The sequence below is a fragment of the Rattus norvegicus genome, chromosome 2, assembly GCF_036323735.1.
Source record: "Rattus norvegicus strain BN/NHsdMcwi chromosome 2, GRCr8, whole genome shotgun sequence".
Taxonomy (NCBI): Eukaryota; Metazoa; Chordata; class Mammalia; order Rodentia; family Muridae; genus Rattus; species Rattus norvegicus.
In genome coordinates this window covers 96,320,254-96,344,297 of record NC_086020.1, presented here as the reverse complement: position 1 = coordinate 96,344,297, position 24,044 = coordinate 96,320,254, and the positions used below count along the sequence as shown (strand labels likewise).

Here is a 24,044-nt window from a genome sequence, read left to right as displayed (position 1 = left end):
GTTGAGAGAACAATAACAACACAGACTGCTCTAGCTTATTTTTCCTTTAGAGGTCACCTGATTGGTCATGTGATCGTGTCTAATAGACTAATTTCTAGAGGGCATATTGTATATTATTGACCTTCACCATATGATCTGAAAGCAGAACTTTTTCATATCAGTAGAAGTCCAGATTCTGGTTATGACAAAACCACATAACCACAAAACCATATTATTCCAAGGTATTCCCACTAAGTCGTGAACTTATCAAATAATTACAGGAGATACAGCAATGCAAGGTGCACATTATCAGGACCTTGAGATTTGGAGTGTTATATGGTTCATAGTTTCTTATTGTCTCCTTTATAGCCCAGAAAGGTATGTGTAGGGTTTTTTTTTTCCTGTTGCCCACACAGAAGAGAAAAGCCAAAGTGTATAGCAGGGGCTTATTAATAACTCTACCTTGGCAAAGCTCTCTCTCTCTTTTTTAAAGATTTATTTGTTTTATATAATACACTGTACACTGTCATCATCTTAAGACACACCAGAAGAGGGCGTCAAATACCATCACAGTTGTTTGTGAGCCACCATGTGGTTGCTGGGAATTGAACTCAGGACCTCTGGAAGAGCAGTCAGTGCTCCCAACCACTGAGCCAACTCTCCAGCCCAGCAATGCTCTTACTATTCCAAAAAAATATTAAGGCAAAAACGTCAGCCATTGTTCAGGCTTCTATTTCAGTCAAGTAATTGATTTTGTTCTCCAGGTCACTTCTCTCCTACCTATGCACTAGCCAAAGTCAACCTCTCCAGAGGGTTACCGTAGTGAGGCCCACTGCTTAGCAAATCTTCTTTCCTTTATCGTCCAGAAGGACACTAAAAACATTGAAGTTGAATATGGCCATTTAAACTGGACATACCACATGCAGTCATAAAGTCCAACAAGAAGCTTAGCATCATTGGTGCTTCACATCAAGAGCAAGATGTCCCAAGTTAAATCTCTATGCCACGAGCTCTTGTGTGAAGCTGAACCTTTATCTGCAGGTAGACTCCAAATGTAGTAAAATGCTGTGAAAAGGCATAGCAGATCCTGCGCATCTCCCTTCCCTGTCAGAAATCCTATTAAGAATCTTACCTTCTGCTCCACTTAAATAAAAACCAAGTTTATGTATGCTACCACTACGTTCAAAGAGGTGCTGGCTAGGATGAAGGGTGAGCTGAATATCTCTTCCAAGTAGACAGTTAATGTGACTCATCGACCAAATTATTTAGATGGATGTCAGGGGGACCCAATGGAAATCTGTGTATGCTTTCCCATTCAGTCATCACTCAATATAGAGTAACATCTTGCTAAAAATATAATGATAACAAGATAAAGCACAATGTGGGGTCATGCAATACTCAAAACCTCTTCAAATACACTTGAAAACCATCCATCATACCCCAATCCAAAACATCCCGTATACCTGAAGAGTGTAAAGATGGATCGGTAAACTGTGGTTTGATTTATAATTCAGATTCTAGACGTATCTGATAAATGTTTAACATAGTTATGTTTTTCTTAAAATTCATGAAAAAAGAAAATGTGAGCAAAAATTGAAGTTATTAAAAATAAAGTCCAGCAGACATGATAAAAATAAAATTACAATAACAAAAATTAAACTACTCATTAAACATCAAGAGTAAAGGAGTTATGACATAATCAATCTGTCATATTTGAGAACAAAAGAATAGAATTTACCATTACTGAAAACCAAAGAAACCAAGGGTCTCATAATCTCAGAGACCCATGGAGCATTATGAAAAGTGCTAATATCTGTGTCATCAGACGTCTAGTGTGAAAAGGGAGCAAGCAAGGCACAAGGCTTTAAGAAATAGTAAACAACATGTTCAAATTGCCAGAATGTGAGTCCCAAGTAGCACAAGCATATGATAGATATTCAAATGGACACAATTGTTAAAATTCTAGGGAGGAAAACACAAAAGACTTAGAAAGACAGAAAGTTACACATTTTATCAACTCAATTGACAACAGATCTCAAATCAGAAACTACATAAGCCTTAAGTGTTTGCATAATGTATTTGAAGTATTGAAAAGAAGAAAATGGCCAGGGATTCAGCTTAGTCATCAAGAGCGTCCAGCAAGAACCACTTTAAAATCTGGTGTAGTACTTCACATTTGTAATCCCAGCACGTGAGAGGTGGAAGGAAATACAGTCATTTCTGGCTACTAAAAAAAGAGTTTGATACCAGCCTGGGCTACAAGAACCCCTGCCCTTAAAGAGAGTAGAGAAAGAGAAGAAAAAAAAAGGAAGGAAGGAAGGTGGGAAGGAAGGAAGGAGAAAAGGAAGGAAGGAGAGAAGGAAGGAAGGCAGAAAGGAAGAAGGGAGGGAGAGAAGGGGGGAATGAGGAAGGGAGGAAGGGAAAAGGGAGGAAAAGCAAGGAAGGAAAGGGGGACGGAGGTGGAAGGAATAGAAGAAATTGCCACTTATTTTATTTCTAATTTGACCTTGTTTGACTTTTCTTAACCTGCCATTAGCTACCTTTTCTATATCCGAGATTGCAATCACATTTTTAAGACAGTTGGGCTACAAAATTAATTTTCAAAGTAACAGTGATCTTTCTAAATTGCACACAAATCTTTAATGCACAGTGATTATAGTACATAAACCAAATTTTATGCACTATAACACAATGGTTCCAGTTAAAAACTAGTCAATGGATGATCATATTGAGAACTAAATCTCGACACCTTTGCCCTCAGGCATAAGCCATCCCTTAGCCGGTGCTGCCTTTGCATTGATGTCTTTTTTTAACACAATTCTGAACTCATTCGACCTCTTGTGTATAACCTTCTTTTCTTTCCTGTACCAAGTCTTTTTATTTATCCTGCTAGCATATATTTGTCTTCTCTTGGCTTCAAAAACTCATTCTTTCTTCCTACTTCACACACTATGCAAGGCTGCATGTGTAAGAGGTTCTGTTAGAATTCCTTCTATTTTACAGATTTATAGCAATTTCAGGGATTAAAATCTACCTGTGCCTCTTCAGTGCATTCCACAATAATTCGTCCTGCAATTGTTGATTAAAATTGGGTCTTCAATGCATAAAATTAAAATTCTTACTATAACAATGCTATGTAGCTAAGTAACAGGCATATGTGGTGAGGGTTAACTAATGTATATTGAGTATGAGGAATTAATGGTCAACTTAAAATCTTGTTTGAATCTCTTCACAATGATTCTATCAAATATACTTGTGATTTACAAAACATTAAGGTATTGAGACTATACACTTGATTCAATAGGGAAATTTTTAATGATACATCAATATTTGAATATTCCTCAAAGTGTGTAAGATTATCCATCTGGCTTGAGAGCCAGTCACAAGACCTTTTGATGGTGTTGATGTCTGATCCAATCTTGTAGCATGTAACTTTTCAATAAATACTCATTGCGTCATAATACTATCCATAATTGAAGGAAGGGTAGAAAGCTTAGCAATCCATGTTTTTAATGTGAGTTTAACCCAGTTATAGAGGTGATTTGAGATATATCTCTATCAGCTTTCTTCCCCATATAGTGGAATAACAGTGAGTAATATTCTAAAGACTCTCAGAACGCCTCTGAAGGACTAACAGCTACATACACGAGTGACTTATTCAGATCCATGACTCGATTTGCTTTCTTCCAGACCCTTTCCCCAAGTTTCTATCCTATTCTTTAGATTAGTGGGATAACTTACTCCACAGAATGTATGCACATTTGATGTCTTATCTCGAATTCAGTTGCTGGGAGTGCAAACTAATAAATCGCAAACTCCTTTTGACTGATAGTGCTGTCTTACAGGACAATAAATGGCAGTATTGCAAAGGGATGTTGTAAAATATGTCATTCTTTGTAGGTCATACAGACCTCAAATCAACACCAACTTGAATTTACAAAGAAACATTTTTTATATGAATGACTTATGGGTAGAACAAAGTAGAAATAATGTCACTTGTATTCTACTCATGGAGGCTTGACATTTGTGGGCAGGTGGTATCTAACAGGTATGACTGTAATCTAAGAAGCTTGCTTCATTAGTCATCAGGAAGTTGCTATTATTAGTTTGCATGTTTGCCCTCAAGACATTAGGGTTTCATTTGTTTTAGCTTACTGTAATATCCATCCGCCTTTGTTACTAATACTTAATGGACATATTCTACCTTCACCACCTTATTTAAAAATCTACACACAGGCACACACACACGAGAGAGAGAGAGAGAGAGAGAGAGAGAGAGAGAGAGAGAGAGAGAGAGAGAGAGAGAGAAACTGTGTGTGACTGAATTTGAAAAGGCATTAAAGGTGTCTGGGAAATGGCCTTCAAAGGGGTTCTTATGCTTGTTTTATGAATAATTAGATGTAGCAAAATTTTTGAAATTGTGAATGAAAAATGCTACATGGAAATCTAGTGATGAAGCTAAATTAGTAAAATAAAGTAAAAAACTAATTAGAAAATGTGAACCCTTTGTGCTAATTTTGTTTCCCAACTTACAAAGGATACTGAGCCTTCTAGAAACATTTTGCTTGTTCTGAAGTCTCAAAATGTAATCTGTGGCATTGTTGTAGAGTTATTTATTTCAAACTTATAAAATATATCCTTTCTTATAATTAAAAGATATTGAAGATCCTTATCTAACATGGTAAAAAATGAAATCTATAGATACAGATCATTAATATTTCACTGAACACCTACTTTTCAGCTTCCTGAATACCAAGACCTGATGTGTCCAAGAGGCCGTTTCTAGTAGAAACCTGAAGAACATCTCTAAGAAAGAATAATCCAATGAATTGAGAACAAGAAGGTTTCTAATCAGGTAGGAATGCATGATCACCTCAGTAGCTTTTTTAAAATGATGGGTGTCTGACTTGTCCTAGGAGGGTTTGCTTTCAATTCCCTTGGAGGTCAAAGTGTTTACCAGAGAGTTCCTTGGAGGGAAGCAAATACAATAACAGCATGATGTTTTCCCCCTTTTTAGCTCATTGTTACTATGTGCACTTAGGTATCTCAGGCCACTTATCTCAGGAGGCTTCAAATGCAGAGTGGTAGATTAACCCATTCCATTTTCTCTCATAAGATAAGTCGTTTTCCTATGGTGTCTCCATGAGCCTACAGTTCTTTTTTTTTTTTTTTTTTTCAATCAAAATCAAGGGCCTTGATAAAATCAGGCGAGTAACTGTTCTGGTAGAGTTTGTAGGGAAAACAACTTGGTTCTTTCTGCTGTGCCTCTAGACTTAGTTTTGATGCTGTGTGGAGTTGGAAGGAAGGAGGATGGGGCATGTCAAAGAGAAGTTTTCATGTAGTTGTATATGTCAGAATCCCACACCCAAATTACTTTTTATTGGTTATTTTATTTATTTACATTTCAAATGTTGTCCTCCCTCCTGGTTTCCCCTCCACAACCTCTCCATCCCATCCCTCTCCCCTTTGCCTCTATTAGGGTACACCCCACCTGGCCACCCATTCCTGCCTCACCACTCTAGCATCCCTTCAAGCTGGGGTATGAAGCCTCTATCAAACCTCTATCAAACCATCTCCCTCCCCATTGATGCCAGATAAGGCCATCCTCTGCTACATAGGTGGATGGAGCCATAGGTCCCTCCATGTGTACTCTTTGGTTGGTGGTTTAGTCCCTGGGAGGTCGGGGTGGTCGGGTTAGTTGATATTGTTTCCTTTGGGGATATAATCCCCTTCAGCTCCTTCAATCTTTCCCCTAATTCTTCCATTGAGGCCCCTGGGCTCAGTCCCATGGTTAGCTGTAAGTGTCAGTGTCTGTATTGATCAGGGTTTGGCACAGTCTCTTAGGGGACAGCAAGCACTTCTTGGCATCAGCAATAGTGTCGGGGGTTTGGTGTCTGCAGATGGGATGGATCCCTAGGTAGGGCAGTCTCTGGATGGCCTTTCCTTCAGTCTCTGCTCCATTATTTGTTCATACAACTCCTTTAGATAGGAACAATTCTGGGTTAAATTTTTTGAGAAAGGTGGTGTCCCCATCCCTCAACTGGAGGCTGTTCCGTTCTACTGGAGGTTGTATCTCAGCTTTTTTGGGTATTTTGACTAATGTCATCCCACTGGGTCCTGGGAACCTCTTCCTTCCCTGGCACCAGGGACGTTTTAGCAATTACCCTCAATTTCTTGATCCCCCACTGCTCTGTTCAATTTCCTGACCCTCTGTACTTCTCTCTCTTTCCATACCCCCTCAGGGGGATCCTAACCCCCCCTTTTTTCCACTCTCTCTCATCTCTCCCTCTCAGGTCCCTCTCTTTACCTCCTGTGATTATTTTCTTTCCCCTTCTAAGCAGGATTGAAACATCCACACTTTGCTCTTCCTTCTTCTGAAGGTTCATATGGTCTGTGAGTTGTATCATGGGAATTCAGAGCTTTAGGGCTAATATCCATTTATCACTGAGTATATACCATGTGTTTTCTTTTGTGTCTGAGTTACCACACTCAGGATGATATTTTATTTTTTATTTGCAATTTGAGATGAGCGTTTTGGGCACTGAGCCTTCGTATTTTATGAGCCAAAAAAAGCAATGATGTCAATATCAAGGACTATGTTTTCTCATGTGCAATTAAGGACTCAATTTCTAGCATCACACATGACCTTTAGTTAGCATTTAAAAGACACATGATGGTACCCAAATCCTGTGGTGGGTAAAAGCTGGACTCTCAGAATTGCAGACAATCCTGAGAGGTCAGAGGAGACAACTACTTCTGTTGACATTCTGGCCCAAGAGGAACCTACCTAACACCCGCTGGTTACAAGAACGTAGGAACAGTCAGAGGCAGGACCCTTCCACTTTCTGCCTGTGCCCAGAGCTGAAAGCCAGTCTCCAGGAGCACTGACACACCTGAGAGCAAGATAAGATAAACTCTTCTGCTCCAAGCAATCTGCCTGGAGGCTTCGGGATACACAAACCCAGGAACAGCTAGCTCTCTGTTCCTAGATTCGAAGAAAACCGGTCTACAAGTGCTGACACACAGGCTTACAGGAGGATCAAGCTACTGTCAGAGACAGCAAGACAAGCTAACACCAGAGACAACCTGATGGCAAGAGGCAAGCATAGTAACCTCAGCAACAGATGAAGACTACGTGGCATCATCGGAGCCCAGTTCTCCCACCAAAACAAATACTGGATATTCAAACACACCTGAAAAGCAAGATTTGGATTTAAAAATCACATCTCATGATGATGATAGAGGACTTTAAAAAGGACAGATCATGGAAACAGAAGCTAAACAGAGACATAGAGAAACTAACAGAAGTTATGAACTAAATGGATTTAACAGATATTTATAGAACATTTCATCCTCAAACCAAAGAATATACCTTACTCTCAGCACCTCATGGTACTTTCTCCAGGATTAACCATATAATTGGTCACAAAACAGGAAATAACTCCCTTAAAGAAATACAGGACAACAGATGTAAAGAAGTAGAAGCCCTTAAAGTGGAAACACAAAAATCCCTTGAAGAATTACAGGAAAACACAACCAAACAGGTGAAAGACTTGAACAAAACCATCCAGGATTTAAAAATGGAAATAGAAACAAACAATAACGAAATCACAAAGGGAGACAACCCTGAAGATAGAAAACCTAGGAAAGAGATCAGGATTCATAAACGCAAGCATCACCAACAGAATACAAGAAAAGAGAGAATCTCAGGGGCAGAAGATACCATAGAAAACATCGACAACAACCATCAAAACACAAAATGCTCCTAACCCAAAACATCCAGGAAATCCTGGACACAATTAGAAAATCAAACCTAAGGATAATAGGTGTAGAAGAGAACGAAGACTCCCAAATTTATAGAAGAAAACTTCCCTAACCTTAAAAAAGAGATGCCCATAAACATACAAGAAGCCTACAGAACACAAAATAGATTGGGCCAGAAAAAGAAATTTGTCCCTTCACGTAATAGTCAAAACATCAAAAGCAGAAAAGAAAGAAATAATATTAAAAGCAGAAAGGGGAAAAGGTCAAGTAACTTATAAAGGCAAACCTATCAGATTACAGAAGACTTTTTAATAGAGACCATGAAAGCTAGAAGATCCTGGACAGATCTACTAAGAGAAGACAAATGCCAGCCCAGGTTACTGTATCCTGCAAAACTCTCAATGAACACAGATGGAGAAACCAAGATATTCCATGACAAAACCAAATTTGCACAATATCTTTCTACAAATCCAGCCCTACAAAGGATAATAGATGGAAAACTTCAACACAAGGAGAAAATCTACACCCTAGAAAAAGCAAGAAACTAAACTTCTTTCAACTAACCAAAAAGAAGAGAGCCACACAAACATAATTCCACCTCCAACAACAAAAATAAGAGGAAACAACAATCACTACTCCTTAATCTCTCTTAACATCAATGGACTCAGTTCCCCAATAAAAACACATAGACTAAGAGAATAGATCTGTAAAGAGGACCCTGCATTCTGCTGCATACAGGAAACACACCTCAGTGAGAAAGACAGACACTACCTCAGAGGAAAAGGCTGGAAAACAATTTTCCAAGCAAATGGTCCCAAGAAACAAGTTGGAGTAGCCATTCTAATATTAAATAAAATCAACTTTCAAGCAAAAGTTATTAAAAAAAATAAGGTTGGACAATTCGTATTCATCAAAGAAAAAATCCACCAAGATGAACTGTCAATCCTGAATATCTAAGCTCCAAATACAAGGGCACCTACATTCGTAAAAGAAACCTTACTAAACTCAAAGCACACATTGCACCTCACACAATAATAGTGGCGATTTCAACACCCCACTCTCATCAATGGACAGATCATGGAAACAGAAACTAAACAGAGACACAGAGAAACTAACAGAAGTTATGAACTAAATGGATTTAACAGATATTTATAGAACATTTCATCCTCAAACCAAAGAATATACCTCACTCTCAGCACCTCATGGAACTTTCTCCAGGATTAGCCATATAATTGGTCACAAAACAGACCTCAACAGATACAAGAAGATACTTAGCAGTGCTAAGAGGAAAACTAAGCTCTGAGTGCCTTCAAAAATCTGATGACTTTCTGAATTTCCTCAGATTCTGTTGTTATGTCTCCCATTTCATTTCTGATTTTGTTAATTTGGATGCTCTCTCTGTGCCCTGTGATTTGTTTGGCTAAGGCTTTATCTATCTTGTTGATTTTCTCAAAGAACCAGCTTTTGGTTCTGTTGACTCTTTCTATGGTCCTTTTTTTTCCTACTTGGTTGAATTCAGCCCTGAGTTTGATTATTTCCTGCCTTCTACTCCTCCTGGGTGTATTTGTTTCTTTTTTGTTCTAGAGCTTTTAGGTGTGCTCCTGCTGACTGGCTTTCAGCTTAGGTCTGTCTTATAAACCCACCATTATATTTTCAATACTCTTACATGCATTTTAAAGTCAATATTGTATTTCTAAAATTCATACATTTTAACTTCTATTCTCCCACCAATATTATAGTATTTCCTTGTGTAGAGATAAGCATGTGTTTATGATCATACAGCAAATGTAAGGATTATTTTGGCCCTACTTTAAATAATGTTTAATAGTCATTTACGTCAGTGTGCTCTAATGATCTTACCATTATGACCTTATTTAACCTGAAGTACCACTTTAAGGACAGAGCTCTAAATATTATCACATTGAATCAGCAGCTGCAATGTGCAGATTTGTAGTAAACCATTCAGTCCATTACAATCTAATGTGATTTCATTTCCAATGAGTAGAAAAATTCCTCCTTGGCTTCATTGTAAACATGCTTTCCTGTATGTGAAAGTTCAGGAAATATTTTCTACCAGTGTTTGGATTTTTTTACATTTACTTCTTACTGTTTTCAAATACAGACACACCAATAATATATGGTACATAATAACTTCACCTGGACTGCTCTTTAGTGGAAAAAATAATGTCTTGAGATACAAACATTAAAAAAAACAAATTACATTAAAAGAAATTACATTACAATAACATCAAAAAACAAAATTATCTTTTAATATTGTAGCTTTTTATATACTCAAACGCTCTTTTCTGATATTATGTTGTAGAGATATTATTTATTTTTTGGTCTATTCTTCAAGTTCTAGTGTTTGTCTGTCTGTTTTAAAGATAGTTGCTATGCAAAATAATTCTGTTTAATTCAGTTTTATGAATCATTAATCTTTTGGGGACTAAGCCATTCAGCATCCAGCAGTTTTCAAGAGTTTATTTAAATTATGTTTGTGTGTGTGTAAGTGGTAAATCTCATCAGCTGATAAAAAGGGGCAGGAAGGGAAAAGACGAGAGACGGCTAAGACTGAGTTAGGAGTGGAGAAATTAACCAGTCTTACTGATTGAGACTTCCAAGCAGCCACATTATGGATGAGCAGCCACATTGTGGATGAGCAGCTACATTGTAGGCAAAAAAAAATCTTTGAAGAAAGAGTGAGAAAGCCCAGAGTGCATGCCTATATTTTGACCAGGATAAATGGATAGAATATTAATAAAAGAAAGAAAGAGAATTATGCTTTTCTTAGTAACAGAAAAAAGTACACAAATCCAAAATGCTATGTGACTGAAGCTCTGAGAGCTACTGCTCTGACAGGGGGGCTTTTGCAAAGGATGGATACATATTTCATCTAGGGGCTAATTCGTTCTTAATTTGTCTGTGGGAGAGTATTTCTTGAGAGTTAACTCCTAGCCAACTGATCTACATGTTCAGCAGGATTAACTCTTAAAAGGAGAAGATAATGATATTTTCTATTTTTAGTAATTTAGACTGTGAACTCATCACTCTGGACCAGGCATAAAACTTAGATCCTCCTCTTTTGACCACAAGGAATTATCTTTGACTAATGGACCTCAGCAAAGCCTAGATATCATAAACATTTCATATAAAAATCTAAATCTGAAGGAGGTACTTCTTTTCTAGTGAGATCAGGAAAACAGGAGGTGGCAATTCATCCTAGATGTATACAAGACTTCTAATCCTAGCCGCATCACTTTCTAAAGAGTTCAGACCATAAGGTCATCGAGGAACCAGATGAGGGACCAAACCCACAAATACTTAAAATATTTCTCATATCCACCTAGAAAATTTCTGGTTTGTGGCCAAGGACACTGATCAAGATCTCCTATCCCTAAACTGCCTGCTGGGTTCTATTTGTAGAGATCAGCAGCTGTCTCTGAAGATAACCTTTCTGATGTAACCCTGACTGCTGTTAGGGAATTTGGGGGAGGCCTGATCTGGCTTCTTCCCGTTGACTGAGGTCATTTCCTGTGGTGGTCGTTTCATCTCTCTAGCAAGCCTATCTAAAAGAAGGAAGATGCTTAGATATGTAGTCTCATTTGTGTAACAAGCAAGTGTACTTAGGAAAGGCGCAACTGAGGGACAGCACATAGATGGAATTAGGTTGTGATAAATAGCACTGTCTGACTATGGATTGACTGTGAACAGAAAGGCAAGAAGGTAAGTCCATACAGTGCCATGCTGAATAGATTGCAATTAATGTTAAATAACTTTGAACCATTTCCACCATAAAATGCAAAGATGCTATTCCAAAGATGATTTGTTGGATGGATAGTGTTTGGCACTATCTAATTTCGAAATACAATCAAGGGAAATATTAGCAGAAGTATCAAGAATCTGTACACAATTTTATCGACTCTTAGGAAGAGCATGAGAAACCCTTCATTTATTTGGCCAGTTGAAGGTCTCTCCACAGAGACCAGCTGGGCACAGAATACACCCCTGGATCCTTTATACTTTTATTTAGTTCTCTGTTTCCTCGGTTGTGCAATCTTGTGGGATAATTCAGTGTCACTGGCCATTTCATTTCTCATGCAGGGGAGTTTATCTCTTAGACAGAGGACCAAGGAAGCACTGAGTCTGGCTTTTTGTCATTTCAGGTACTGCCACTGTGCTCTCTCTCTCTTTCACCTTTGGTTCCATTGGAACAGGATCCCAGATCTCAAACCCTTTCCTACCATCAGAGACTGCCCCTGTAAAGAGCACTGTTCCTCAGGCTAGAGGTAAACGTCTCTAAAGCGTGTTTCTGGAACACAGTTCTCTACACTCACTGCTCATGAGTTTTATGTCACTGTGATTTCATTGCATCAAAGTGAAGATGTTTATGGATCATGAATTCATCCTCCTAGATTTAACTGCTCACCCCATCTCAGACTCATAACTATTTTGACTGCGTCTCTGCTCTGCACATCACTTACATCAATGTAAACAAACACGCTGTGCATTTTACTCTTTCGTGCGTCTCTATAGCACAGTGGTTCTCAACCTGTGACCCCTTTGGGAGTCAGTCAACCCTCTCACAGTTGTTACCTAAGACCATTGGAAAGACCATTGGAAAGCACTGATATTTATATTATGATTTATAACACCAGCAAAATTATAGTTATGAAGTAGCAATGAAAATAATTTGGGGGTTGGTGGGTCACCACAATATGAGGAACTGTGTAAAGGGTCTGTATTAGGAAGTGTGAAAAACACTGATTTAACATTTTGAAATAGGGTCCTACTTAGTTAGCTAAGTTGGACTTTAATTTACAATCCTCCTGCCTCAGCCTCCAGAGTTTCTGGGAATAAAAGCATATACCACCACATCTGCTGACTGTTTTACATTTATCTATCATTTTCTCTCTAGTGTTTCCACTCTCTGCCACTAATCCAATTACTGAAACCAAAACCGTTGGCTTTGTCCTTAACATTGTCACTAATTCAAAGTTCCTACATCTGGATTATCAACTTGGAAAGACTATAGAATCTAGTCTGAACCCATCTACCTCTCACTAGTTTTATTGAAATGCAGGTCATCATTGCTCACCTAGGGCAATAGGCAATATTTTCCATGATCTCCCACCTTCCTCCCTTGTGCTCTGTAATGAACGAAAGCTCCCCAATAATCTGAATAGATATGGAAAGAGGTGACATCATTGTTCAAAAGCTGCTTGATCAGAGTTAAAACAGAAATTGTACATGTTTTTATGATGAGCATGGCTCTATTCAGCGTTTCTGTAGCCTCAGTCTCCAAATTCATTTCTTCCTGCTTCCTGCTTCCTCAAACCTAGTATATTTTCCCCCTGGAAGGTTTTTTTTTTCCAACATTATGATCTTTGCATTTGCTTTGGCTGAGGACTAGAAGATCTGTAAGGTTCCAACAAACTAGATTTCAGAAAGCATTTGCATTTTATTTTGTGAAGAAATTTGGGATAAGGAATTTTTGGAAACTAAAGATATATTTGTACATTATTCACACTTATAGAAATTCATCACTTGGTTAGATTAGAAGTGCGAATGTATATCTCAAAAAAGAGGTACAAATGGTAAAAGCGTGTTTTAAACATTGAACTATATGGGCTTACAGACATGAGCACTGTATAATGTATCTATATGACCGATACAGTTGACCAGTGGGCTGCATGGAAGATCAAAAGATGATCTATAGTCTACATGGCAAAAGGGAAGAAGATAAAACATGAATGGGCCCAGATACTACCTCAAGCACATGTGGCTGTTAACTATGTACATCAGTTCAGAGAGTAGATAGCAGCCAAGTAGTACTATGTATTTTTTAAGCTACTGAGTATTAAGTATTTAGGTAGCTTGGGGAGAAGGTTAGGGCATTTGAGAGACATAAAAGCATCACATGTGGAAGTCACCACAGTGGACAACACTTGATAGATACTCAAAGTCTTTAGCAAGATAAGTAGTTGAACTGAAGTGAGAGTGGTCACAGTAAAAATTTGCTTATATAATTATTGATCCATTAAGGAAAGATATCAGGGATCGTGATACTCAGTGTTTCTCTCTACCTGAGGAGTAAGTGTGAAAAGAAAACAAAAACCTACAATGAACTATATGATATTCTACAGTAATGAATATTAAAGTGAATTGTATCTTTCAATGTAAATGGATGAGTAATAAACAGACAGGAAATATGTGAGAATAAGCATATGTGTTTTCACACACACACACACACACACACACACACACACACACACACACACACAGTCTCAAAGATCTGTCAGTCAGAGAGAGTCTGGCAGCTTCTTCCCAGCAGCAGTGACACATAATATCCCAGTTCTAGTTTCTTAATCAGCTTTTCGTTTGCAAGAATCAGGGATCCTTAAGGAAATGGGTAATTCAGAGCCAGGTAAAGGAAAATAGAAAATTATTCTAGAATATACTGTTGTTCAAAGAGGGATAGAAGATGTCAGTTATTGGTAAATATCACACCAGTTTGGCAACACTGAAGCATTTATATGAAGGATAAATTATGTACAATTATGTGTACATCTTTATGCAAGATAAATTAGAATCAGGACAGGTCTGAAAATAACTAATGCCCAACATGGCACTTTTCATAAAAGTTTGTCTACACTGAGCTAAGTTATGGAGTTAATTATAATTCTTATATTTATAAAAGGACAAAAAAGATAAAGAAGCAAATAACTTTATAGTGAGAAAGGCGGGTAGAGTTATTAGTGAAGTTAAAGTTAATGTGTAAGTAAGATAAAACTCAAAGATCTGCCAGCATTGTGTACTCTGTTGTCACGGTAACAAAGCAGTTCCATAGGATGGCATTTTTTCAGACCACTCATTGATAAATTCAAACTGAATTCTACAAACAAAACTGTAAACAATCCCTCTCCCCAAAAAGGTTTACAGATTAAAGAGAGTTTGCGGGAAGGAGCATTAAATCCTTAATCTGCATCCTGAGGTGAACTTTTTGATTGGAGGGTGTTATTGGATTAAGGAACAGCCCTCAAAAGGACTTGTGGTTTGCATCTTGGCACTGTGTCAAAGAGTCCCATAAGCATTCTGAGCATCATGGCTTTATTGTTGATATCTATTCACAGGAAATACTGAAGTATTTCCAATGGATGGGGCCTGGTGTTGGTAACTTTCTCTCACTGTTTGGGAAACATGCCACTTGTTACTTTGATTCAACTTTTTTTTACTCATTTGATGTTTAAAAAAATTACTAGCAACAATGAATCACTAATTTCAGCTAAACACTGGTCTGGACTCTAGGAGAGTTGGACTGTTGGTATTGAGTTCTAGGTCTGCTGTGGGCCTGCTCATCTCTTGTTAACATCTTATAATCCTGGCACTATTTCATTAGGTTGTTGTTTTTTCCTGATGGTATTCTCATTTCGCTTTGCCTGTGATTTGTCAATCATGGCTGGAAGAGTGAAGTTATCTCTATTATAGTAAGTCCAAAAAGATTCATAAGACTAAAAATAAATACTTGTGGGATTTATAAACATTCAAATTGGAGTTAGCTGAGATAACATTGAGAAGGGAAACAAATTATTAGGACTCACTCCACACTCAGAAAAACTCAAGACAGTCGAACATGTCTGTCAAATGATACAACTGTATATCCAAACAGAATTATGAGTTTTGGAATTGTATATGGCATCTGACCATGAAACTATTGGTGTGTCTGTGTCTCTATGTGTGCATGTGCATACATACATACACACACATGTACATATACCACACACATGCACACACACACACATATATATATAAAATATTGAGAAATTAGCGAAATTTTAATGTGTAGCATGCATATATATATGCACACATATACTAAATATACATTATATATATATATATATATATATATATATATATCCAGCTTACAATTTATTCTTAAATCAAGACTTACGAGAGATAATAAACAACTTTTCAATTCCCTGAAGGCTGGGCAGTTATTAGTTAAAATAAATCTGCTGGCCTACTGGCCTACACCTAGTTATAAATAGCAGTAAGACATGAGAACACCCAGAATGCCAAATGGGCCTTCTAAATATAACTCACCCTTCCTCCAAAGACTTCGAGAAGAATGCAGTCTTTTGTGAAAACATGGCCTTTATAAAGAGCACATGGAGGCTAAGGTCAGCAACTGTTAGACCAAGAAAACATTTGAAATATTCCCTTAGTCTGCGAACCCATATGTTGGAGGCATAAAAACTGAAGCCCGACTAAATTAATTATTTTACCCAGTATCAAATCATACACAAGCAATAATAACACGCAAGCCTGTGTCCTGTCCTCCACTGAACGTGACATAAGCTAGAAGGCAAGAACTACTCATTGCCATGGTACTCAGGGACGAGGTAGGTCCCGTTCTCTACCACTTGTCCCTCTTGCCACTTTTGGAGGATGATAACTATAATCTGCCAGCCTCAGCTGTCGCCAGTTTTCTAAATTGTTCTGCCTTGTACAGGTCACTCCGGAAATGCCACCTCCATCTTGAAAACAGATAAAACTTGTTTTTTTTCTGTGAATAACTCTGCCTGGTGTTTGCTGACTGAGCTGCTGCACAGCACAAAGTACAGAAACATCTTCGGACAAATGTGCCGAGAGTGAAAGGTAGAAAGCTGGGCAGCGGAGATGACTTGCTGAGGAGAGAAGAGGGAGACAAGAAAGCAGAAATTTAACGTGGCTTCAAAGATGAATATTTAGCTAGACATTCACCAGTACAGTACAACACGTTCCGATTTCAATTGCAAAGAAATTTCTGTTGTTGGCTTTTACACGGAAGCAGGGAGACGACAATGTCCCAGAATCTGCATGCATGTCTATCTTAAAAGTTTCTGAAAAGCTCCCTTGAAAACATGATGCTCAATCTGCACAATAAAGCCAAGATTGTCATGCAGTCTTGTAATGCAGCTATAACAGAGGCTTGGGCACTTCCGGATAGCTCAGTAGATAAAAGGCTTGCTCCCAAACCAGAAAGTCTAAGTTCCATCCCTGGAACCCAAATTCCTGAAAGTTGTCATCTGATCTCCATGTGAGCATCGTGATAATAGGAATATAATTTCTACACTCCTCAATAAATCAAAAAAAGAACAATGATAGATGGATGATGACTGGATGGATGGATAGATAGATAGATAGATAGATAGATAGATAGATAGATAGATGAGAAATATGATGCATACATACATACATGACTGATAGGTGATAGATAGATAGATAGATAGATAGATAGATAGATAGATAGATAGATAGATAGATAGGAAGGAAAGACAGAGGCAGGAGAATTGCAAATGCAAGGGCTGTAGTCTACCAGAAGTGTTCAAGTCCATCCTAGAAAATCCACTGAATTCCTGACTCAAAATAAATACTAAAAAGAAATCTTATAGCTATGGATCAGTAATAGATTTCTGACCTAACATGTACAAATCCTTATATTTAATCACCAGTACTGCAAAAAATATGGAGATAATATAGTCAACTGATTGTGACAATCTGTGAAACATCACTGTTCAGTCAGTTGTTAGTTTAACAAAGTTCGTGTTTTATTTGTTAATTATTCCTCTTTTCAACATAAATCTTCTTAGATTACTAATATAATGTGAATCTTACCTTTCAAGTATTTTGTTTAGTGAAGGCTCTCATTTGAAAGTGTCTTTCGAGCTGAACACACACCTGCAGTCCCAGGACTTGGGAGGTAAAGGTAGGAACAGGGTGGGTTTAGTGTCACTGCTATGCTGTGGTCACAGAGCAGCTGGGCTGGACCACACCTAATTCTGTAGGAAGAAGGAAGGGAAGGAGGAAGTGAGATGCAAAGGTTAGACAGAGAGCAACGGAGAGTCTATAGATTTACATGTCAATATCTGATATAGTGGATGCATTCTCAAGGCCCATATTAATGCTTTTTATTTATTTTTAATATTCTGTTAATTTTAAGTAGTTTAAATAATTCTGCTATTCTTCAGCAAATACTCTTCTCCCTCTTTCTTTCACACTTAGACTAGAGTTTCACACTAGAGTTCAGGAAGGCTAATATATAGAAAAAGAAAGACTATGTTGTGTGCGTATGTCATTAATAAAAGGATTTTAGAAACAGTAATATTCCAGTATACAGTGAAGTGAAGCAATTCATCATAGTCTTGAGTGATGAGGGGGGTTCATAACACTGTATGTAAAGCAGTGTCTGCAAAGCACATAATTGGCAGGGATTATATACATATTTAATATATGCTAAATGCAGTCATAGAAAGTGTTAGTTTCAACTGAAAAAGGCACGTTGATATGTATAAGCACAATTTCAACTGGAATATTCAGATATCACACAAGAAGTACTTGCTTGCACCAGAAGAGCTCATATTGATGTATGAAATGTGTGTGGTTTTAGTTAATGCATTTCCACTCATTCAGAAAAGAAAAAAAATGTAGCATTGTGATGTCATGGCATGCCATTCTTAGACTTAAAACTGCTGTTCCTCTCCCATTTACCAAATATTGCCATCTGCTTATTTATCCTAGTTAAAACTCCAGACACAGTCCAAGTTTCTCATTCCAGAGCCAGCAATTTCAAGCATCCCACTATGGCGGATACTAATCATGTCCTCTGTAGCAGACACTTCTTCTCAGCGTGCCTTGCTTTCTAAACCTTGCCTCGGGGCTGGCAGCTCCACCTCAGACAGACTGATAGAGACAGGCCTAATTCTTAACAGCAGAGATCTAGTGAAGCATTTCTCTGAAGAACAGACTAAAATTCTTTAACAGCCATAGCAGAAGCAAAATTTTGAAGACAAAGTATATATTTAGTTAGCTATAATTCAAAACATGTAAATGTCATAAGCATCATATTTGCATGAACTAACGAACGAAAGAGGTCCTCTCTGTCTAATTCTCTTTCAGTTACATTCTCTACAAATTAATCCTTATTGCCTGACTCTAATCATCCTTCATTGTTTCATTTTCCTTTTCCTTTTTCAAGCCTTTCTTAGTCACAGAAGATTTGACTTTTGGAGGTTCCAAACAACATGTACCAAATACAGCAAATATCATGTATAAGTAATTGTGCTGGCTAATTCCATGTCAACTAGAAACAAGCTAGTCACTGGATACAGAGGAGTTGAGACTGAGAAATGCCTCTGAAAGACTGGGCTTTGATGACTGATGGAGGATTGGTCAGCCCATTTTGTATAAGGCCCCTCTTGGCTGGAGATCCATGATTCTAAAAGAAAGCAGGCTGAACAAATCATGTGGAACAAACCAGTAAGCACTACCCCTCAATGGCCTATGTATCAATTCCTGCTTCTGTTCCTGCCATGTTTGATTTCCTGTTGTGGCTTTCATCAGTGATGAACTACAATGTGGACGTATAAACCATTTCATCACCAACTTGCTTTTTAGTGACTTTTTTTTCATCACTGCAATAGAAACCGTAACTAAGACTAACTAACTCTACATGAGAACTAGCAGGCACCCCATTAGATGAACCACATCAATATTAGTGTTGAAATTATTAAACATTTTCTCACTTTCTCATATTTTGTTTAAATTTTGAAAACATTTTCTCAGGTATGATTTAATTTTCTCATAGATCCTTCTCAAAATCATAGTTACTGTTAATTATGTTTTTAGTTCCTTAAAGCTAAACAACCTTCATGACAATACATCTTGATTATAAAGAGCATCCAAAATGCATGCATACATATATATTCTAGACCAGAAATGTGAGGTTTGGAGTAAGAAGGTTTTATAGACCAAACATAAAAATCAAAAAGGATATAGTGGTTCTAATTAACATTAATATTAGTCAAATGACACGATTGAAAAATTCACATTCCATAATGATTTAAATAATGATCAGTTTGTGAAATACTGTGTGGAAATGGCTACATATTCATAAAGAAATATTGAAGGCAAGCTCTAAATATAAAATGAAATAAGCTTAGCTTAGCATGCCCCAAAAGCATTATTAGAAAAGTATCCCTATCCAATAAATTTGATCTTTATTTGACTCCTTTTTTGATTTTAAAAATGGAAAAGTAAATTAATAAATTAATTTTTCAAACCTGTCAGTGTCACAACATACTTTTCTATTTTAAGACCATATATTATCATTTCTTTATTTATCGTATAAGTATGTATACACATGAATGCCAGAGGATAGCTTGCCAAATAGTTTCTGTCCCTCCATCACGTGGAACTCGGGAATGCAGCTCAGGTAAGACAGCAGACTTCCTGGCAACTGCCCTAAAGCAGCAAACCATCCTTCTAGCCCCTGGTTTTCTAAAGCTAAGCATTTATCAGAAATACATACTGGGAAACACTTTAACTTAATGTGAAAGTAAGCAATTTAAAAGCATCTGTACTTCTTAAAATAACGCAGAGCTGGTGAAGGAAGTAAGACCATTATTTAGAAAGATTTACATAAGGAAGACCATTGCTAGCCTTGGGCTCTAAAAGCAGTTATGGTTTTGAAGTGGGTAGATCCAGGCTTCCATCCTTAGTGTTTTACTGACTGTAAGATACTAGTGAAGTCAGTTAACAGAACCTTCTGCTTCCGTTTCTTCATTTGTAATGCACAATAAATATTACCTAGAGATAAACCAGCAGTATTTCTGCTGCTAATTAACCCCCCTCAGCAGTAATATTACAGGGATCGTATCACAGGTCTTTGGAAGATTGAATAAATGATGTAGAAATCTCTAACAGGAGTATAAAATAAATCACTAGAAGTAGTCAACTCTGTTACCCAAAAGACATTGGAAACAAGCCATTTGCGAGATGACTTCTCTCCCAGAAGTCCAGCTGAGACAAGACTGTCCATCTGGATGAAAGATTCTCCATCAATGATAGGTTCTTGCTCTTGTCATTTCTCCCTTTACCTAACTGAGGTGTCTTCATATGTGTTGAACCTATAAGCCACATACATTCATTTGCAACATTAGTATAAAGTATTTATTAAAAGTAAGAATCTAGCCAGAATACAGCAAATACAGAGGCGAATGCCAGCAGCAAACCACTGAACTGAGAATAGGACCCCCGTTGAAGGAATCAGAGAAAGAACTGGAAGAGCTGAAGGGGCTCGAGACCCCATATGTACAACAATGTCAAGCAACCAGAGCTTCCAGGGACTAAGCCACTACCTAAAGACTATACATGGACTGACCCTGGACTCTGACCTCATAGGTAGCAATGAATATCCTAGTAAGAGCACCAGTGGAAGGGGAAGCCCTGGGTCCTGCTAAGACTGAACCCCCAGTGAACTAGTCTATGGGGGGAGGGCGGCAATGGGGGGAGGGTTGGGAGGGGAACACCCATAAGGAAGGGGAGGGGGGAGGGGGATGTTTGCCCGGAAACCGGGAAAGGGAATAACACTCGAAATGTATATAAGAAATACTCAAGTTAATAAAAAAAAAAAAGTAAGAATCTTAGAAACAGATAACTGTTGGTGAAAAGAACTTAATTCAGACTGCTACGGATTGGCCAGAGCTTCCTGTGGCTGAGGTTACTGTTTAAATCCTGTTGTAAGTGGGAGCTCACTAAAGTAAGCATCCATGAATAACAGTTCATGTGTTGCTAGAGAAAAGGGAATTTAAGAAATTAATGAAAGAGGGCATGATCATCCCCTTCTAAGCTATCTGGCAAGATTGCCTGTAGAAAGTCAGAAAAGATGATATGAGTATGGTTTAAGAAAGTAAAAAAAAAAACAACATAGAAATTATCACCAGGAGTAAGGGGAAAGGAGGAAGTATTTGGTGAGCAAAAGTGTTTATGAGTATTCTTGAAGCCACTTAAATAGACTGAAAATACTTTCCAAAATAGATAGGGCTTCTGGTTTTGCTAACAGTTGTAAACTACATTCTCTTATTTTAAACTTTTGATTGGCTAAACATTATGAGGGCATTAAGACAATTAAATAGTAATGTAATCAACCAGTTTAAGAACTTGTAAAAACAGATAAAATATATTCACAAAAGCAAAAGATAGGCTTACATTTATACTAATAGTGGGTAAGGTAAGGTGGGGAAACTCTTGCCCATGTTGACCAAATCAAAGCAGTGACATGTAACTTTACCAAGAACCCACACACTGTCACCACCAATTACTCAAACTGTTTTCGACAGTTCACTGAGAGAGCATTAATTTTACCGCGTCCTGTTCTTGGAGTGCATTTATTTTCATTAGTTCACGTGGTAAAAGAGGGAGTCCCATGAAACACCGTTGTCAAGTATCGAAATACTTGGTTGTTTCTAGTAAATACCCGTGCAGTGTAGACTGGCCAGATTTATGAGAATACAGGTGGAATTAATAACAATTTTAGGTTGTATAATGAAAAATATAACTATTTGAAAATTTCTCCTAACTATATGCGCAGTGAAGCAATATACGCCAAAAGAGCTATGCTCACTATCGTGTGTGCATCCACATGTGTGCCTACAAGAACCAAAGTTCCGCTCGTGACCCGCGGCAGATGGTAGAGACATTAGCAGCCGGGTGGAAAGCATTTGCTTGTGCTTTCCAGTCCCCCATTGTAAAAAAATGTTACAGTTGTCAGAAAAGGCTGTTAAAATTCTCTCCATTTTTGGAAACCAAAAAGAAAACTCTTGATGAGGACAGACTTTCCTCATGTGACTCGATGGAGGCAGCATATTGTAATAGATCGAGTGCAGACTCAGATTTAAGAAGCCAGATGCCCCTTATTAAGCCAGACATTTATAAAAGCCGGAGTTACAAATGTAAAACTGTGCAGAATTTCTGTCCTCATTTTCTTTTGCTTTTGAAAACATATTTCCTTTCCAATACAAATGTTTATATAAATATGTATTAGGTTGATTGGTATCCTTCACAGAATTAATAAATACTTATATTTGACCAGTTCTTTCATTTTTCACATGGTAAATGTTAGCAGATTTGTTCCACGTAAATGAAAGCTCTTTAGAGTTTTTGACCACCGTTTGTAACACAGGGAAGTCTTAGAAAACACCGATGTATATTGAATACTGAGTGCACAGGAAACTACACGTGATTTCATTATTTTAACATTTGCGAATTGTTGCCACTGAATTTGGGAGTGGAGCAAGACACATTTTTTCTGCTTCTGACATTTAAATCTCATTTTAAAAACTGCACTGTTCACGCCAAAGTCCTCATTGTATGCTGGAGGCCGTCTCTCCATCCTCCTTCCAAGCCTGCGACTCCCATTTCATGTGTCCCATTTACAGAAGTAAAATTAGCATGTTCTTCAGTCACCATTTGGCTCATGACTCAATGTCACTATAAAAATCATCTTAGCAGCTTCGTAGGCTCAGTTTCTTCGAGGATACCCCGATGTGGAAAGCTTCAGTATAAGCTAGGAAGCGTAAGTACATGCGGTTGTGCAGCTCTTGAAACCTAACTAAACCTGTAATTTCTGCTAGAGGAAAGTCTGGTTTCTGTCTGTTTAAAATCGCACTATGATATTAGAAGAAATAAAGGGAATCAACTATGAACGTCCCCAAACCACTCATGTATGTTAGTTCAGAAAGTCCCCTTACATTTAATGCTTCCTGAGGACAACCTGATCACTTCCTTTATGCTGAGAGGGAGGGACCTTGCTCAGGGTAGGAGAGCATGATTATTACTTTTTTCATAAATGGTGACTGAATTGCGTTAAATATCATTTTTTGAAATTTAAACTTTAAAATTTAATCTATTATTTGGTAGCTCAATATTTAAAAATAAAATATCTTCCCCTACTCCAGACTTTAATTAAGATAACTTTATATTTGCATAACTGGTTATAGAAATGTACCATATTCTATGTCTATATACAATAAATCATCATTAAAGTCTGGAAAATTCTAAACATAGCAACACAAATAGGAACTAAAGGCCATTATTACTGTATTTTCAAGGGTTTTCTCTTTATTTTATACAGTCAGAATGAATGCTAATTGCTCCTCTGCTAAACCTCTGTCAGCTGCTGGAATTTACTTGATGTTGTCTTCCTTCTTTCTTTCCTTCCTGTTTCTAGATATTGTTACTTATAACTTCCGGTGACAATTCTACAGAATTGCATAGCAAAAGTTCGTTCTCTGTGAGGTGATATGGTATTTGTAAAAGACATCTCTGTATCTGTAGTAGCTGAATCAATATACGGACTCATGCCCAAATACTTGATTTGGGTGAGGGAAGTCATTGTGTATGGGAAAACATGCACTTTGGGGAACTTAAGAGTAAAAACAAAACTAATAATGGGAAGACATGCATAGAATTCAAACCAGCTATGT

General features: G+C 37.6%; 1 protein-coding gene across 4 annotated transcripts in view; it reads left to right on the top strand.

The window, feature by feature from the left end:
- The window catches only part of Pkia (cAMP-dependent protein kinase inhibitor alpha), a 74,779-nt gene that overhangs the window by 36,662 nt on the left and 14,073 nt on the right, over window positions 1-24,044 (top strand). Inside the window, exons 2-3 of one of the 4 annotated variants that reach the window (NM_053772.2) lie at window positions 4,721-4,834; window positions 11,907-12,029. Coding sequence is in view for 1 of the 4 variants with exons in the window: in XM_006232153.4 (XP_006232215.1) it covers window positions 23,036-23,134 (99 nt within the window). In the remaining 3 variants the exon portion in view is untranslated. Of the gene's footprint in view, window positions 1-4,720; window positions 4,835-11,906; window positions 12,030-23,002; window positions 23,135-24,044 lie in introns of those variants that run through there. The other 3 variants (XM_006232155.5, XM_006232153.4, XM_008760857.3) reach the window with 3 other exon arrangements.